The 18,112-nt window shown below is 43.0% G+C and overlaps 1 protein-coding gene across 8 annotated transcripts in view; it reads right to left on the reverse strand.

Annotated features, from left to right (window-relative positions):
• Positions 1 to 18,112, reverse strand: part of CACNA1B (calcium channel, voltage-dependent, N type, alpha 1B subunit) — a 305,196-nt gene that overhangs the window by 51,832 nt on the left and 235,252 nt on the right. For all 8 annotated transcript variants that reach the window (XM_010571032.1, XM_010571027.1, XM_010571030.1 and 5 more), the window contains 7 exons: positions 10,199 to 10,295; positions 8,046 to 8,206; positions 6,759 to 6,896; positions 5,656 to 5,857; positions 3,929 to 4,093; positions 2,954 to 3,064; positions 2,712 to 2,795 (listed from right to left, as the gene is read on the reverse strand). In XM_010571032.1, the coding sequence (XP_010569334.1) occupies positions 2,712 to 2,795; positions 2,954 to 3,064; positions 3,929 to 4,093; positions 5,656 to 5,857; positions 6,759 to 6,896; positions 8,046 to 8,206; positions 10,199 to 10,295 (958 nt within the window). The remainder of the gene's footprint in view (positions 1 to 2,711; positions 2,796 to 2,953; positions 3,065 to 3,928; positions 4,094 to 5,655; positions 5,858 to 6,758; positions 6,897 to 8,045; positions 8,207 to 10,198; positions 10,296 to 18,112) is intronic.

Here is an 18,112-nt window from a genome sequence, read left to right on the forward strand (position 1 = left end):
AAGCAGTAATTCTGAGATCTGTGCATCACTGTCACCTTTAAGCAAACTAAGCTCCTAACGCTTCTTTAGCAAGCTGTGCACGATGCCTTTGAACTCTCAGCCCATCATCCCTGTCTGAGGCTGAGATGGATGTGAGCGGCTTAAGGAACGTACACCAGCGGCTACAAAAGCTGTTCAGCGTGGATGAGTGTGCTGCTGCAGATGGACGCGGGCTGGAGAGAGATCAGAGAGGAGCTCTATGAAAGAAGTTTTGAAAAACAAGTCTAACAAGAAGGTGGGGAGGGACCTCTGGGCACACTCTGTCTGCAGGGGAAAGTATGTGGAAAGGAGACATGATGGCTATACAGAAACGCTGCAGAAGAGGAAGATTTAGAGAGCAGAGCTCAAATAGGTCTATGGACTGAGACAGAAGACCAAGAGGTCAGGGGCTGGAGTAGTACTGGGGGACATAGGGCTTTTATATTAAAGACATGTTTGTGAGCAGCTTTGTATTGGACACACTGCCAGGGGAAGCTGTTGAACTACATTAGAAAGTCCTCTCTAAGGTTTGACTTACTGGATCTAGTTAATCATAAACCAAAAACCTCTCCATTACCACCTGGAAGGATAATGGAAAGGTGTATAGGTGCTTGGGAACTTAACCCTATTGGAGTTTACTGACTGTTTTTAGAGGTAACTCATACTGCTCTTCAAAGGCATCCACAAATTGCTGCTATCTTTGATGCTGGAAACCAGAGAAATTACTGCAGAGTGGAAGGGTGATGCCGTCACTTCCAGCACCCTCGAGGTTATTGCATCAGTACCTGCCAACTCACACAAGGGTATTTGGGAGCACATTTGCTCTCCAGCCCAAAGACCAGGAGAGGGGTGGGGAACCTCTGCCTACACACTAACTCTCCTACCCTTAATAGTTGGCCAGCAGAGCCAAGGGACAGCTGCTGCTTCCAAAAAGCTGGGGGCATGCATATACAGCCCCAGACGTGCTGTGGCTTTGCCTTAAATTCAGCGACATATCACAGCCCAACCTGATCAGTCCGTATCCAATTCCCCAGGTGCCAGACAGCCTGCCGAGGCTGGGCCACCCCCGTCGGTGCTGGAGGGAGAGGCAGTGGCCTGTTAACTGAGCAGGGACTGCTACCTGACAAGCAGGGAACAGGCAACACTGATGGCTGCTCTCTGCCTGCAAAATAGCTGTACAAAGAAGGATTTCAACAAGAAGTGTGCGGGCTGGGTGTTGTGAAGGAAACACCTTCCTGAAGGAGAAGATGCAAATCTCAGGGAGACCACAGCCTCCCTTACCACGCCTGAGTTGGCTGTGCTGCTTTCTCCCAGTAAAAGTGGCTGAAGGAAGGGTGGAAAAGAAGCGTCAGTCTGTTTGTGGCTGACTTGCTAATGTTTGCACGCACTTTCAAACCAAGGCAAAAGTTTGGGTGCCTGAGTCTGGCAAGAAAGCGTGTCCCACAATAGAGGGAGTAGAGGCAAGCATCCAGTGCCTGCCCACGGTGCGATAAATCTCATAAGCACTGAGAGAAATGGTAGTCAGACCTTGTGTTTGATCTGAGTAACTTTACCCTGGCTGTAAGCCGTGCATTGAAAACAAAAGGTTATCCAAAGTCTATGAGATAGGATTCACCAACTGTTAAATGAACGCCATTTGTGTGGGGAGTAAAACTTTGGAGTTTTGTGTGCTTTTTTGTTCCAAGGAGGTTAGGTAATAATGTATTTTATTAGAAACGGTAATGTAGTCTTCAACACCAGCTGAACGTCCTGTAAAGAAGTCTGGGGAGCATAGTTCTTAGCGCACGTACAACATAGATCTATAAGCAAATCCCAGGGACTGAGAAAACAATTATGGCAGAGTTCAAATTCATCACATACAGATACAGCATCATCAGCTAAAATATGCATTGGGAGAGGAGAGGAGCAATTTGTAAATTGGATAATATCAGGCTGTCAAGGCTTGAGTTAGACATTTGCTGCCCTTATGGAAAAATCCTCTAGAATTTAATGGCAAGTTTGTACACTTCATGTAATCTACAGGACTCATTAGCAGGGAAACAGCAGTCATTGTAGGGATGGCCAACAAATCCTATGGTAAAGTTGTTTGTTGTATCAATTGCCCCACAAAGCTTTTGTGCACATAATGGCAATGCACCATGTTCCCCCAACCCAAACTGTGCAGGCTGATGAGTTTCTGGCTGTTTCTACGTTCCCATCACCTCTCCCCTTCTCACTCCTCTCATCGCCTTCACTCTGCCCCGTGACAAAGATTGGGTAGAAGCCTCAAGGGACAGAAGCGTGTGTGTGCCCTGCAAAGCACCTCACACTATAAAGCAGCAGTCTTCAACAGAATTCTTTTGATCTTTTCCCTCTATTAAATTCAACAGGATTTTTCCATTAATAGGCAAAACCGGCTCGGGGTTAGAGCCATTTGCTGAATGAGACAGAGAGAGTGTTTCCTCACAGAGTCACTAGCACTGTCGTTCTCATCACAGCTTTTTGCATGAAAGTCTTTGGAGCAGACAGCCGTGCTCATCTCCATGGAAAGAGCAGAGCTACTGGAAACAAGCTGCCAGGTCACCCAAGGACATCATCACATGATGAGTCCCAGAGGCTGCTCTAGGGAATAAGGCTGGTAGGGAGAAGGTGCAGTATCTTGACAGGGTACAGCTTTGTTGGTAAATGAAGCAAATTGAGCAAACTGTACTTACCGCAATCTCTGTTACTAAAATATCAGTAATACTTCCCAACACTGTTACAAAATCAAAGACATTCCAGGCATCTCGGAAATAATTCTGCCAAATGAAAACACAAGGGGGATAGAGGGATCCAGGGGTTATTTTTTTTTTTTTGCAACACAGGCTTTTTTTGTTTGTTTTTAAATGCACGTCATGAAATACAAGCATTTCATGTAGAGAGGAAACAGTTGAAAGTAAACGAGGAAGGCACATACCAGCACACCAAAGGCAATGATCTTCAGCACACATTCCATTGAAAACATGGATGTAAACACAATATTCAGGCATTTCAACATTTCTTCATATGCTTCTGGAGCATCATAGAACTAAACCAGGATGGAAGAAAGGCTGTTACTGGAAGATCACTTACAGAATAAAACCTTCCCAGCTGACTTGACTGACTGCAAGACTCCTGCTCATTTTAGTGCCAGATTTTGTGCTCACTTTAAGCAAGACTGGGGGTTACGACACAGTTATTCAGTGCCACTCCAGAAGCACACTGTTGCCTACAGGCTATCCTAATGGGACAGCTGGAGATAACCCCAGGACTGGGAGACTGTTGCTGGTGCACATTTGCCTGTAAGCACAACATGGATGAGGAGAGAGGAAGGGCATTTTCAAAACTAGAGGACAAGTGCGGAACCGTGTTTCATTCCAGCAGACCCTAGGAATATGGTGATGCCTTGACTGTGAAAATACTTTAAGCTAGGCAAGGGATAGGAGGGGATATCAGCCACAACATCGAGCCACGTGCATCTCTTCCTCCTAAGCACTGTGGATCACATCCCAGAAGCTTGACGCTGCTGCAAATTTGAGTAATTTCCCTGGCACAGCTGGATTTCAAGCATCCCGAAGAAGTGACCCTGCTCTGCAGCAGGAAGCTGAGCTGGGAGCTCAGGACCCGAGAAGCCCAGTTCCCATCCCACTGGCCATATGCTGAAGGGGCTATGAGCCAAACCAGCGCTGTGCAGGGGAATCCCGTTCGCAGTATCTCATCACAACTAAACCACCTCCCTTTGGGGAACAAAGGAATCCCACAAGACATCTAAAAACGACAACAGGCAAATAAGAAGTGGTGGTTGCTCCTGCCTATCCCCCTCCCAGCTCTCAGGTTGAGAGTACAAAGCCTCTCCAGCAAACACTGCATTAGCAAGCCCGAAATTGCAAAGATTCAGTAACAGCCCACTAACCTTCATCATTAGGACAATGGTATTGAGTGCAATCATGACCATGATAAAATACTCAAAGGGAGGGGACACCACAAATTTCCACATCTTGTACTGAAAAGATTGCTTGTTCTGAGGCATGTAGCGGGTCAGTGGCTTGGCACTTATGGCGAAGTCTATGCAGGCCCTCTACAAAACAAAAATGGAATGAAAAGAATACAAAAAAAAGGGCTGGCAGTATCTATCACTCAGGATATTGTTGGGAGGGTGAGTGGAGCATTTAGTGGAGGATGGTATTTCTAAGTGTTTCTCACACATGGTGCAAGTACTGGCTACCCCTGTAAAATGCAGCACAGGATCCCCAAATTGTGATCACTTTCGGACACCCGCTGAAATATTAAACCCCACAACATGCCTATGGTCCCCTGCAATCCTAGGAGGCAGCCCTCCATCCCAGCCCAGCTCCCAGTAGGTCCCAATCCCTTCCCATGTAGGGAAGGGAGTTATAAATCCACAGGCTCTCTTCAGAAAATACTCTGCCAATTCCTCCTGATAAGTAAGTGCAGAAACTGGAGGATTGGTAAAGATGTTATCTGCATTTAAAAAAAAGTATTGTGAAACTCAGGTAAGTTCTCACACACAGCAAAACCTGTAGAGCTAATAACATTTCATAAAATGTGAACTGAACTCAACCAATAAATTATCCAACAAATATTACTGGGTGAACTCTCAAAGACCCCCTTTACTTGGCTATTTCTGTTCACATTACTATAAGTATAAAAGTTCATTAAAAATTGGTTTCTACCCACAAGAAGTTTTGATTCTGGAGCATTTTCTCATCTTGGATTTAGATAAGAATTCAAAGTCTTAATTACTGCAAAAATCCTTTCTGCTCAGTTGAAAAAATAAAATGGGTAAAGCATCTCTAAATACACTGCTTTATTTTGGACTTTTTGTTCATATAGACAAACAATGCATTAATTAATAATTGATTAAGAACTCAACTCTTTTCATCGAAAATCACCTTCCAGTTTCAAAATAAATGAAAAGAAATGGTTCTTGCACAACAGGTTATTGAGGCTGTGGGACCCCAGACAAAGGATGTTGCAGATGCTAAAAAACTGCATGGGTTCAGGAGGAAGCTGGATACATCCATGGAAGAAAGATACACAGATGCCACGAACTAAAGAAAAACCACGTCCAACTCAGGAGGTTCCTGAGCTGAAAATGATGGAACTTGCTAGGGCATTAAAGAAAAGCCTCATACCTGCTTGTCCTGGTCTTACACTCTTCCCAAGGCATCTACTTTCCACTGCTGTCAGGAGGACATCATCTCAGCCAGGCATAAAACCAGCCTAGTGAGAGGACCTTTCCTTTAGAGAGCCGTAGCAATTGTAGTTCAGTTTGATTTCTGATGACTGGCCTCTAAAAGGCCAAAGATTTGTCTCCTTTCACACCTACATGCTTGAGCTAATGTGCAAGCCTATCTTCGCTTTGAAGTGGAGGTGTGGTCCACAGGAACGTGTGACAGTGCTTACTAACATGTAGCATTTCGGGGGCTCTCCCTGGTTTTGTTTTTATGCAAAAGCTGAAACAGTCTGTAATTTATTTGGTCTCTATACTACACACCCTCAGGTAGTGACTGCTCTAAAGTCCCCCATGGCATGGGAGGGACGAGGAGTGGGCTTCCACCACTATTGAGGTGCTCTGAGCCCCCAGGTGCTAAGTCCAGATTCAGAAGACACGGGTACCTCGTTTTTCTCAAGGCTGCATTCTGACATCACTTTATCTCCTTGCTCTTGGAAGGTGATGATGATTAACGCCACAAAGATGTTCACAAAGAAAAAAGGGAAGACAACAAAATACACCACGTAAAAGATAGACATTTCCATTCGGTAGCCAGGGCTGGGACCCTGTTCCTCGTAGGTAGCATCCACTGAGTGCTTCAGCACACTGCAATCAAGCGCAAAGAGAGAAGAAAAGTCAATGAAATCAGTGTGAAGCACCAATGACACCCTGATAGTCACTCACTGGCCTTCACTCATGTGGAGGGTTTTCCACATATGCTCAGGTCAAACTCTTTCCCATCTCTATGGCTGGGAAGAAGTTTTTCTTGAGGATATTTTTAGGGAAACCCTTGCTGTTTTCACCATTCTGCAGAATGATGGAGATTTGCTACGTACAGATCCACTTATCCCCCTGGCCAAGGGGAGAGGATACAGTTAGATCTGGCTTCTCTTCTCTGGTCAACAGGGATGAAGTAAGGATGGGAAAAGAAAAGTGTTGATGACCTCCAAGTAGGGGAACACAGTGAGGGACTGGAGAAGGGAGATAGATGCTGTATGTTTTTTTCTTTATTTTATGAAATAGCTGAATGTGGAGAACAGGGAAGGCCTGCCATAGAGAAACCCTGACCGTGAATTGTACTCCATGTGTCCCAGCAGAAAAATGTGCCAAAATAAAGTCGTATGCTGAACAGTAAATATAATTTTGGGACTGTCATACCCACCACACTTTCAGCATAGGTCACAATAGCTTTTGCCCTCATTTTCTTACATTCCCATTATCAGTTTTACACCTGGGAAAGGCGTGCAAGTCCAAAAGACTGGAGCAAGCAAGCTATTAAGTACTGAAAACTGCCTAAGCATCCCTGTGCAAGCTCAGAAGAACAAGGAGTAAAATGAAGAGCCCTGCCTGCTGATTTACCCAATAATAACACAAGGGAAAGTAAAAGCTTAGCTGATAAAAGGCTATTCTTATTTCACAGTTCACCTGCCATTTACATGTCCCTCAGAGCTGTGGAAAGCTGCCATTACCTCCTCGATCACTGACCCCGCCAGTCCCATGTACTCACGTTGGCCACCCTTCGCCTGTGGAGACAGTGAAGAGCGTGAGCAGAGCCCAGAGCACGTTGTCATAGTGGAACTCGTATTTTTTCCATTCCCTCGGCTGCGCCTCCACTTCATTTTTTTCATAATCGAGGTACTGACCCCTAGGAAAAGCAGAGATTCAAACCAAATGAGAGAATTAAACCAAATCAGCCATTTCATATGAGTCACTGAGGAGCATCGAAAATCCCCAGTAGCAGAGTCCGACTGTGCTATGTATTAAAGACAAATAAAGAGACAGCCCCTAGGTTTGTTAACAGAAGTAAAGACCATTCTTTGAGCCATTTTGAGCCACAGGAACTGGACCTGAGGTCTAGAAATGAAAGAAACTATGCTCAGGACATTCATCCATTAGGCAAAGCCAGCAATTAACAGCATGCTGGCCCCCACATTGTCTGACCCCACAGAAAACTGTGCTGCTTGATGGGAAAAAGTCTCTGGCTCCTACTTCAGAATTGGATCTAACTTCTAACTGGGTCCTGCTTTGAGGGGCCGAGGGACCTGGCATCTGGAGAGTTCCCCTCCAACCTACATTTTTCTATAATTACACATTTCTTTCTGTAATATATCTGCTTTATTGCAAGGAAGAACTTCAGTGACAGCCTCCGTGGCTGCAGTGTGCACGTGGTCCCACCAGGGATGTGCCCTGTGTTTGCAAGGTGGCAGGAGAGGGCTAACGTGGGCAGACCTGGACAGTGCTGAGAATGTGGTTTGGGTGCCAAGAAAAAGGGCAAGTGAGGAAGACGCACGTTGTGGTGAGTAAAGCACCTTGGCAGTCTGCTGTAAAGGTCAAAGCAGGACAGGGTTTTTAAGATATTCAAATACTGACCCCTTTTCTAGCTAATTAGGAGCTCTTTAACTTCCTACTGACTCACTTCTGATTATTTATTCATTATGTTTTCCTAATTCATACAAGCCCTAAGAACAAAGGCAGCAGGTAGAAAAAGGAGTCACACCATCTCTTCAAAAACCCTTTACCTTAAAATCATACTGAGCCCTCCCTGGGAAAAGGAGCCTGCTCCCCCGTATCATTAAGCATTTGCTAGATCAGACCCAAGAATGATGCAGCTCTTAAAACAACAAAAGGGAAAATTCATCTCTAGGGTAAATGTGCTGAAGCATTGCTCTTCCTTAGAGGAGACTCATCAAGCTCAGCAGATACCTGACTGATGCAGCTCTGGGACAGTCAAGGGACCTGCTGCTGCCAGAGGAAAGTCGGGCTCCCCACCGACAGCCCCTGCCCCTGGCCATACCTGCAGTCCTTCTCCAGCTCCTTCGACTCATCCGTGCAGTAGAAGAATCTGCCTTTGAAGAGCTGCACAGCAATGACGGCAAAAATGAACATGAAGAGCATGTAAACTATGAGGATATTGAGGACATTCTTCAGGGAATTCACCACGCAGTCAAAGACAGCCTGGGGATGGAGTAGAACAATGTTAAGGGGTTGAAAGAAAAGAAAAGAAAAATGCATCTAACATCTTGGCATCTAGCATCTAACTACACTTGGAAGTAATTACCCAACCTACGACCCATGGATGGTTTCATGGACTAGCACACCAAGTGTTGGACCAAGAGTCATGCTGCAGCTGTGAGAGATAATGCCGACTTCCTATCCTTTCTCAATGAGTTTGGCTGTGCCACTGAATTTTCTGGTGCTGTCCATAAAATTTATAAAGATAATTGCAGCTTGTTGAGATAAATAGTAGTCCTCAGCAAATACTTCCATGGCCAATTATGAAATGAAAAACGTACTTGAGTTTAATTTATTCCCAGTGGATAGGTAAAAACTCATCAAATGTGTTGCTCGTTGACCATTATTTGAACTGTTTGAATAATAAGAAAAATATACCAGACACAAAACAACCAAATGCTTCAAATAATATTTTTCTAGTGAACTGTCTATCAAAAGTTAAGTGTGGCTAATCTAGTCAGCATATGTCAGTTCTGAACTCCCTGCAAAGAACTTCTCAGATACGTTTATTATTTGGTTATTAGTCACTGATTCATTGTTACAAGTAATTTGCAGTTTAATTTTAGTCTAAGTTTGTCATAATAATATAAATTGAACAGTCCTACTGCTGAAGCGTGGGGTTTGTACAATACTGTTTCTGTTTCTCTGAATGGAAGTGAATAATTCACAAAATTACACTCATGATGCAACCCAGAAATCCTGAATTAAAACACTGGAAATATCTCTAATCACCCCATTAATCTTGCTGATTGTTGCACACAACATCACATCCAGGAAAAAAATAATTGAAAGAACTTTGAAGACAAACCATATGAATATGACTTCTGCTTCACATAAAGAGTTCTGAATACTTCTTTAGAGGTGGTAAAATTACTCTGTAAAATGGCTTGAAAATAAGGAAGACATTCAATAAAAAGCAAGCATTCAGTCCTGCTGTAGGACTGAGCTACTGTTGTCTGTTTTATGACCTAAGAGCTGTACATTTCAAATTTCTAAACAAATAAAGACTATTTTCTACATTGTTCAACATTACTCTTCCTTATCATTTGAGGTAAATTTAGTACGCATAAAAATGCATAAAATCAAAATTATTTAAGCATGAATTATGGGGAATGATAAAAGCAAGACTATGTAACAGCTGACCATGATTTTTACATGCCACTATGTGAAAACAGGAATTGTCAGACATAGTTTCACCATTGCAAAAGCACCCATCGCTTCTTTTTCCCTGTCTCTCACAGAAAAGAGCCTGCAAGCAGTGATGCCACATGAAGACCTTTTACAATAAGTGTTCAAGAGTTCCCAAAACTCAGAAATTATTAAATTTTGTAACTCCTTCCATTCTCTGTTTCCAGGGGCTGGCTGTATCTCAAAGCATTTGTGAAATGGTGTTGAATAAGTAACCACAGGCCATTACATTTATTTTACTTTGTAACTTAGTATTCTAGAGATGAAAGGGTACTGCTATAAAACCCTGCACTATATATTCTTTAATAGAAAAGATGAACAGATTAAAAGTCCTCATACACCAATGACATTTCTCTTTAGACAGACTGTGGAAAATCTTGCAATATTCATGTTAAGTTCTCTAGGGAAAGTCAAACACTCCAAAACCTATTTTCTCTTATATCATTTCTAAGACCATCACACTTATGAACTGTAATTTATTTGCATTTTTTTCTTATCTTTTTTTAGAAGCTTGATTTTAATATGGATTCACAATAATTCATAATATTGCATACAATGTTTGCAAAAGAAACAAGTGTTTGACATTTGCTAAACATCTGCACAGCTATTTTTATAAATCTGGCAAAGAGATTAATTGCAACAAAATAAAAGGAACACAAATAACTTGGATTAAGTTTAGTCCATCAACTTCCACTCAGATCAGTTGCAAACCTCCAGAGAAGGAAAGATTTGTGGTTATTCTCTAACCTTTAGTTTTGGCAGCCGTTTAATGGTCTTCAGTGGTCTTAGGACCCGCAGAACTCGCAGGGACTTGATTGTGTTGATGTCCTTGCCTTTGGTTCCTCTGCAAAGGATAAAAGGCACAAGAACAACAGAGGGAATAGTTTGGTCCTGAGGTCACTAACTGGAATATCTATAGGTACCCAGTGTGGTTTTGGTTGTGGAATAATTTGGGGGTTTTTTTACAGGTTTTGGGTGCCGTCCTCACCACAGATGCAGACAGTACTAGTGAGGACTGCAGATGAACGCCCACTTGAGACGTGTTAATCACCGCACAGGAGGAAGGCTGTGGGCAGGATATGGTCCTTGCAGCATTCAGCCACACATGCTCTCCAGCCTTCGCTCGCTTCCCAGCTACTCACCAAGCATCAGCCAGGAACCGGTGACCTTCCTGCCCCAACTTCCCACCCAGGCAACGGTCCAAGCCAGGGCAGCAGCACACCTCGGCTGCAGCCACCAGGAGAGGAGGCTCAGTACATTCATCCCAGCCCCAGGCAGGAGAAGTGAGAAAGCCACACGTGGCTCTCCTCCCTCCCAGGCACCTGGGTGAGACAGGAGGATGTTTCTCTGCGTGCTTCTTGCACTTCTCTGGCAGGGACGTTGTGTCTAGACGAGCAGACGGTGACCAGAGGGAACTGGAGCCTTCCTGGTGAGGGACTGAGCTCCCCTGGGGACCAGAGCGGCTCCATGCCCACACCCTCATCCTCGAGTCTCTCTTGGAAGACATGCTACCAAACCCATGCGGGAACATGTAATATGACAGCATATTACATGCCTGGAACAGTGCTAGGGCAACTTCCCACTTACACATGCAGGTGCTGTAAGTCACATTTTGGTTTTAGTTTTTGTTAAAACTGAGTGCAAGACTTGAGACCGTTCCTCTTGCTACCATTAAGAGGTTTTTAGGGGAAGGACAGAGTTCCTTTCCTCGTGCACTTCCAAAATAAATTAAAAAAAGACACGGTTACATCTTCTTCCAACCCAACAGCAAAACAATGACATTCCCCTTCATTTCATATGAAGTGAAAAATGGGATGAAAATCTTTAACAGAGTTTTATTCATGACTACAGGTTTGGGTCTGAGACTGCATTGAAGAAACACAGGTGTGAATGAGTAACACATTGAACAGATGCTGATATACCTATTCTATGCTCTTCCGGTTCGCTAAACATTTCTCTTCTCCAACAGGAAAACAATAGAAATACAAGTAACGCGAGAGACCCACAAGAGGTATGTGCAGGTAGTGGATTGCAAAGCTTCCCCCACCATGCTAGCAGCCAGCCCTATGCACTATGCTAAGGGATAAGCACCAAGAGCAGAGGAAACCACCCAGTTTCGTGGCTGGCTGACCTTGCTCAGCCCTAGAAGGTGTCTTTTTGCAATCTATCCACTTCTAAAAGACTAATAACTCAGTACTAATACTGTACTACTCAATACTAACACTGGACTGGAATCTGCAACCTAGAACACGCATTCCTGTGTCATCTCCGGTCTCTTTCTCCAATTACCAGTCACTGCAATTGTCCTGAAATGCAATAAGCAGTGAGGCACAAGGAATTTTTGGAAGGCCATGGGTTGTATCCCAATGACTTATACATTGAACACAAGTTGCCTTTGCATATGATTTAATAGAAATGGAGGAGAGGGGGAACAGGATGGAGGCTTACCTGTCCTCTCCCTATCTCATCTTTCAGGGCTGCTTCAGGGCCATTTTAATCAGCTGCAGATGGATCCTGACTGCTGGCATGGCTGTAAATCCAGGTGACTGAGCTAATTAATACTCATGGAGTTACAGGACTGATTTAATGCCACAAAATAACTATTATATATTTAAAAGAAATTATTTTTTATTCTCATTAGAGACTCTTTAATCTGGTTAAGATGAAGCAGACACTGCCAACATAGCTTTTACTGACTTTCTCTTCAGGTTTTAGCACAACTGAAGATCTGGCCCATGTTTGGCTTTGCATTCTTGCTTTCAAATCACCAACTCTTAGCAAGCAACAATCTTGCCACGGTCACTGCAGCCGTCTCCTTGTCACCATAGCCTCCAGCTGAGCCACCCAAACTGGAGGTCACCTACTCACCAGGCAGCTTTGTCTGATCCTTAGCAATGCCTGGCTGTACAACAATTTGTTCAGCCTCTTGAGGAGGAGAGTCAGTGGCAGGAGGGAAGTAGTAGGGGAAATAGGTTACCGGGGTGGAGGTACACCTGGCTTGGCCAGCCTGTCCCCACAGCTGATGGTCACCCAGCACATGCCCATCATCTTGGCTGCCCCTGCTTCTCCCTTGGCCCTCTCCCCTCTGGAAGGCCAAGCAAATCACTCGGGTTGCTCCATGTTGCCCAGCCATTTGGGGTTTAACTAGATGAGGAAGCCAGAGCAGAGAGGGTGAAGAGGTAGGAGCTGAGGAAAGTAGAGGTGAGAGGAGAGTGAAGGTGAGAGGGTTAAGGGACATGTGGTTGGGGCAGTAGGAGGAAAAAAGAGGTGGGATACCTTGGCCCAGAACTATATTCAATTCTCGATCATTTGTGGCCACGTTTCTGGTTTGCAGATTAACACGCACAGCCCAGCTTAGTGGCACAGCCACTGACAGGTAGCAGCTGAACTAATAAATCTCAACAGCCCTCACCCGGGTTCAAGCAGAACCACAGAATATTTCTGTATGATGTCTTCCAGTGTTCCTGATTCCAGGAGACCTAACCACCTATTTACTACACTGCCATGCATTTCCACTAAATAACAACTGTACTAGTAAGGCTTCCTGGAAGGAAAGTTCAAGACGAGAACAGAGAAACTTCTTGGCTCTGAAGGAGCTAGCTCAGGTCTCACAAGCCTGAAGCAACAACCTCTGTGGACTTAATATTTCTAGGAAGGTTAAACAGACCTACTAGACTAGTGAATAGGTGGGGCAGAGCAAATCCTTCCTCCTGGGTCTGAGAGAAGCAGCTGTTTTTCCCTTGCACGGGGAGGTGTGTGGATGACTGCACTGAGAGCTTGGAGGTGAAGGGCAGACAGCTCCAGTCCTACAAAATTCCTTCTGCCTGAATGAAGGACACTAAGAAGCATTGATTTTTATTTTTTTTTCCTTTCAGGCACCTAAGCAAACAAAGAGTATGAGCCAATTAAATGTTAATGGGATTTATGATCTAAGTCATATAGAGAATCTTGAAAAATCATACTTATTTCTTGTCACAGTAAGGTTCCTGCTATAGGAGAAAGCTTTTTCAACAGACTGGTACTCCAAACTAGAATGATGTAAATTGCATTTTAATTAAATGGAGCTTCTGCAACTATTTCAGCCTGTCAAATAAAACCTTAAGGGTTGTTTTCGATGTTTTTAAGAACCCCCTCTGAAATACTGGTTTTTATATCACTAATACAAAGTGAGATGTCCCACAAAATAAAAGGTCCAGATGGAACTAGGATTCAGTCAAAAGGTGTATACAAGCACACATTTGACCAGAGTATTTCTCACAACGAAAATAAATTGCTATGGAAGGACAAGATCTTAGGCGACTGCAGAATAACAACTATAAAATTCAGAAGAAGTACAGAAGAGCAAGCAGGATAAAAACAGACAGTGAACAGAAGCCCAATGACTTTAAAAAAAAAAAAAAAAAAAAAGAACACCAGAAAGAAAAAATTGTATTAGGTCAATTCTGGTTGCATTAGGTCAGTTCTGGTTGCATTAGGCCAGTTCTGTTTTTCTGGGGGAGTTTGCTGCTCATTTATTTAAAATAATAAAAATATTTTAAAAGAGCTTTGCATGGTCTTTTTTCCTTTAATAAATAAAAGATCCTTTAAAAAATTAATAGTTCTTTATAATGGAAGCTTCTTGTTTCTGTTGCTTCTGCCAGCAGCTCTGATTTCACATAACATGGTCCTCTTAGAGTCATGTCATCAAATATTCAGAGTAGGGTGGAGTCACTGCCTTCTGCAATTGCCTGAAGTCCCCAAGGCAGAAAGTGAATTCCTCCACCAAAGAGTAAATGAGCTCACGCAACTCTGCCCAAGCACAAAGCCACCCTCTCCCAGGATCTACACGATCTGGCTTCCTAGACAGAAGAAACAAATACCCAATTTCCTGGACCACATCAAAGACCTTTCTTTACGTCCTTTTCATTGCACCTCTGGGTTATCTGCTGTGGAGAATCCCACCTGAGCTCCCGCCCTGCTTGAAACTGTGGTGTGAGATGATGCAGCTCTGCCTCCCCTCTGTCCCCGAAGCAAAGCTGTGCCGTACCACACCGATGACAAAACTGTCACCTCCTGGCAGATGGTTAAATGCAACTTTTGCTATCTCCTTCTTTACAAGTTGCCCCTGCCAACCTCTCAAAAGGTATCTACACCCTGTTTTCACGTCAAAGACTTTTCACCAATGTCAGAGGCTGACAGCCTGAATCCCAGCTGGGTCATGTTGTCCAGACAGCACAAGATTAGTCCTGAAGCTTCCAGCACCGCTAATGCGGTTTAGAGGTGCAATCCTCTGAATGAGAATAAAACTGCTTCTTTAAAGCTAGTTATTAAGATTTTCATGAATTGCAACTCACGCATTAATGATGTACCTACTAAGTCATCCCCTCGGATCTTTTTGGTACACGTATATCTGCTTATCATGGTTTCTGACTCTCTGGTCTACTTGGCTTTCTAGTCTGCTTCTATCCTCTGCTTAAACAAAATTAGGATGAATGAGGACTGTTAAGGGAAAATACATTTCACTGAATAATGAGTAATAAAGGGACAAAGAAGTTGATGCAATGAGTGTAACATGGTTCGTTTCCACAGTGGCAAGTGTGTGTACACACATTTGACAGGCATAACAGTGCAGCAAGAGACAGGAATAACATATTACCCCATGAAACTCCTAGAGAGAGATTCCAGCAAGAAGAAGACAAAGAAAGAGCAGAGTCAATGACAAACAGAAACATAAGGCTATACAGTGCACCCCATGCACATACAAATATGTGCTGGCAGATAATCCCATCCCCTGTCCCACACCCACCAACTCAATGTTCATAAAAATAAACAAGCAAGGAAGCAACAGATTGGCTATACAGCATATACCCACACATTCCCCCAGGGTGCCTCAGCCCTTTCGACTGACAAGCAGACAGGGCACATATACCTTCATCCTCCTGACACTTAGGGAGATAATAACCTTGATTGTTTGGCAAATGCTGTTTGCTTTTTCAAAGAGCAGTGTGAAATTCTGTGCATCTCAGCCACCTTTCTGTTGTTGAAAATTTTAAAATGCAATCTCTTTGCTGCTATTCATCAGCTATCTCTATTGAACAAGTACATTTTACACCTGGGGCTGATAAATTTTGATGACAAATTTGCTAGCTTGCTTTAAGCTCCTCTACTTCTATTTCCCTAAAGACTAAAACATGTCTTTTATGTTTGTGGCATGTTTACCTCTAGAAAAAGCAAGGAATTTCTCTTTGAAATACATTGCTAAATGGAAGACATTTTATTATTATATCACCATCAGTATTACTAAAGTTTCTAGCATCTCACTGGAAGCCTTGTTTTAAAAATTTATTTTTTTTTTTTTTAACTACAGTCAAGCATAGAACAGCTTCTAAAGAGCTACAGGCAGAAAGTAGACTGATAGCTAGTTTGAGAGGCTGAGAGGGATTTTATGAACCTTGCAGCAATGACTGATACCATCTCGTATGCCTAAACAAACATAGGCTGTTGCAATATTCCAGATGGAAGCGTTTCAGGGAGCTCTGTTTTTCCTAGGGTTTCAGTGATATGTCTATTCAGCAAGAAGTTGATTCACATCACCTTCACTGGACACCAATGAGGTTAAGAACATGCATGAATTAAATCACACCCACTGAGTGGCAATTGCATATTCTTGCAAACAGAAAAACTGGTAACAGCCACGTTAAATACATTTTTACAGTGACACTGATGAGTGACAGGACTGTAGTGTTTGCTAGAAAAAGCCCACTAACAAAACAACAAAGATTACCAAGTTTATTCTCCGAAAGCTCATTTTCAGGATTATCAAAATTCAGCAGGCTTGGTGCGTCCATCTGGTTTAACCAAACAATGCAGTTGAGCTAAGGACATGACTATCTACCCAACTGTCATATGAGCAGTCTGAGACTTGTTAGCATTCATAACTGGACTAGCGGGAACAGAGAGCAAGTCATCTCGTACGAATGACTGGATTTCCTGCTCTCAGGTTAGACCAGAGATACTGCAAGCATTCTCTGAACTGGACGTCGACACTCACTGCCTGCTGAAACATGGACACGTAGCAGAGGTTAAAGTGATAAGAAAAATCACAGAAGAAATTCAAATTTTTCCAAGTCTCAGAAATAGGTTTGACTCACTTTAATCTGGGACACAATAAATAGGCAGGCAGGTTTTTTTGCATTCAATTTCTGTAAATCCCTGCTCAATATTTACTCAAAGAGCATGTAAAATAGAAGCAGCTTGGGGCACACTATTATGAAGCACAGTCAGGGGATGTGCAAGTAATTTATTCAGAGGCTGATGAGGTGCTGTTAGATATTCACGGCCCAATGTGAGCAATAGAAAACCTGAGCACAGACTCAGAAAGATTAAAAATTATTCATTTCAATCCATAACTTGTCCAAAGGAAAAATCTTGTTCAAAGAGAAGATGTTTTAAAGGCAAAGCCTGATGTTTGTCCTCACAGCACACAGAGTTGCTCTGAAGGGCTCACAAAACGCCCCTTCTCCCAGTCTGCCTTGAAAGTTTGAATTCTTAATGGAAAAGGGAAATTCTCAGTGAACCACAGGCTTGGGTAACATTGTTTTGCAAACTAATACTTGTGACTAATATTATTTTACTTTTATACCTCTCTTCAATTCAGAGGAGCTCTGTTTACTTGATAAACCTTTTTTTTAGTCAGTTTTTGCTTAACTCAGTCTGACCACATCCAGTTCTGAAAGATGTTATGCTAATATATTTCATGTGTGAAACTAAGCCACACATATGTCTAGTCAAGCTTAAAAAGCAGCCTCATTTTGGATGTCAAATTTTAGGTAAGCAAGACATCCGTCAGACCAGACCAGCAATTCCATTTCAAGGCAACCTTGCTTACAACAGAGCACTCAGCTACTCTGAAAAACAAACTTCTAATGAATAGGGACAAAGTCTTTAAAGAAGGCAGGACAGTGTCCCTTTGAAAAATTTATCTTGGACATGACTTGCTCCAAGATCTAAATTCATTGGTGTAGGATTGGGCACAGAAAGCCCAGACCCCAATATTGCCAAGTGTCACTCCTCAACTGGCTTAAAAAATCCTACCAACAATGTCAATCCCACCTCCTTCATTCCATCCACTCCTTGGTCAAATTAGCTTAGACATCTTTATCCAGCATTTACTATGAAGAATAGAAGATCTAAAATACAAATCTCACAGGCTGAATGTGAAAGGAATTTTGACACCTCAGAAAATGAAAAAATCCTGAGAAATATTCCAGGCCAATGTTACCAGAAAGGTCCCGGTAACTTTTTGTGCTGCAAGGGACATGGCAGTATTTTTCATCAGCAGTGCACGTAAGAGGAGCAATGGATATGGCCATCTGCCTAAAAATTACTGTCAGTCTAAAATATACAAGACACGCTTCTGCAGTTCCTTGACAAAGGTGAATACTTTTTCTCATTAGCAAGTAAAACACTGCTAATTTCTTCACCTTCTCTAATCATCATGTCAACAAACAGGTGAATGGAGTTTGGGCATGAGCTGCTAAATGTTCACTGTAATTACTCAAGGCTAATTTAGCGGAAGATTAAACTGACCAAGTCCTGTAGCCTGTTTCCAGGTCATCTCCTAGAATTTCTCAGGAAAACATTTGTAAGACAATTATTCTGTGGCCCAGAGCTACACATGGA

This window comes from Haliaeetus leucocephalus, unplaced genomic scaffold, assembly GCF_000737465.1.
Source record: "Haliaeetus leucocephalus isolate CR32 unplaced genomic scaffold, Haliaeetus_leucocephalus-4.0 Scaffold306, whole genome shotgun sequence".
NCBI lineage: Eukaryota > Metazoa > Chordata > Aves > Accipitriformes > Accipitridae > Haliaeetus > Haliaeetus leucocephalus.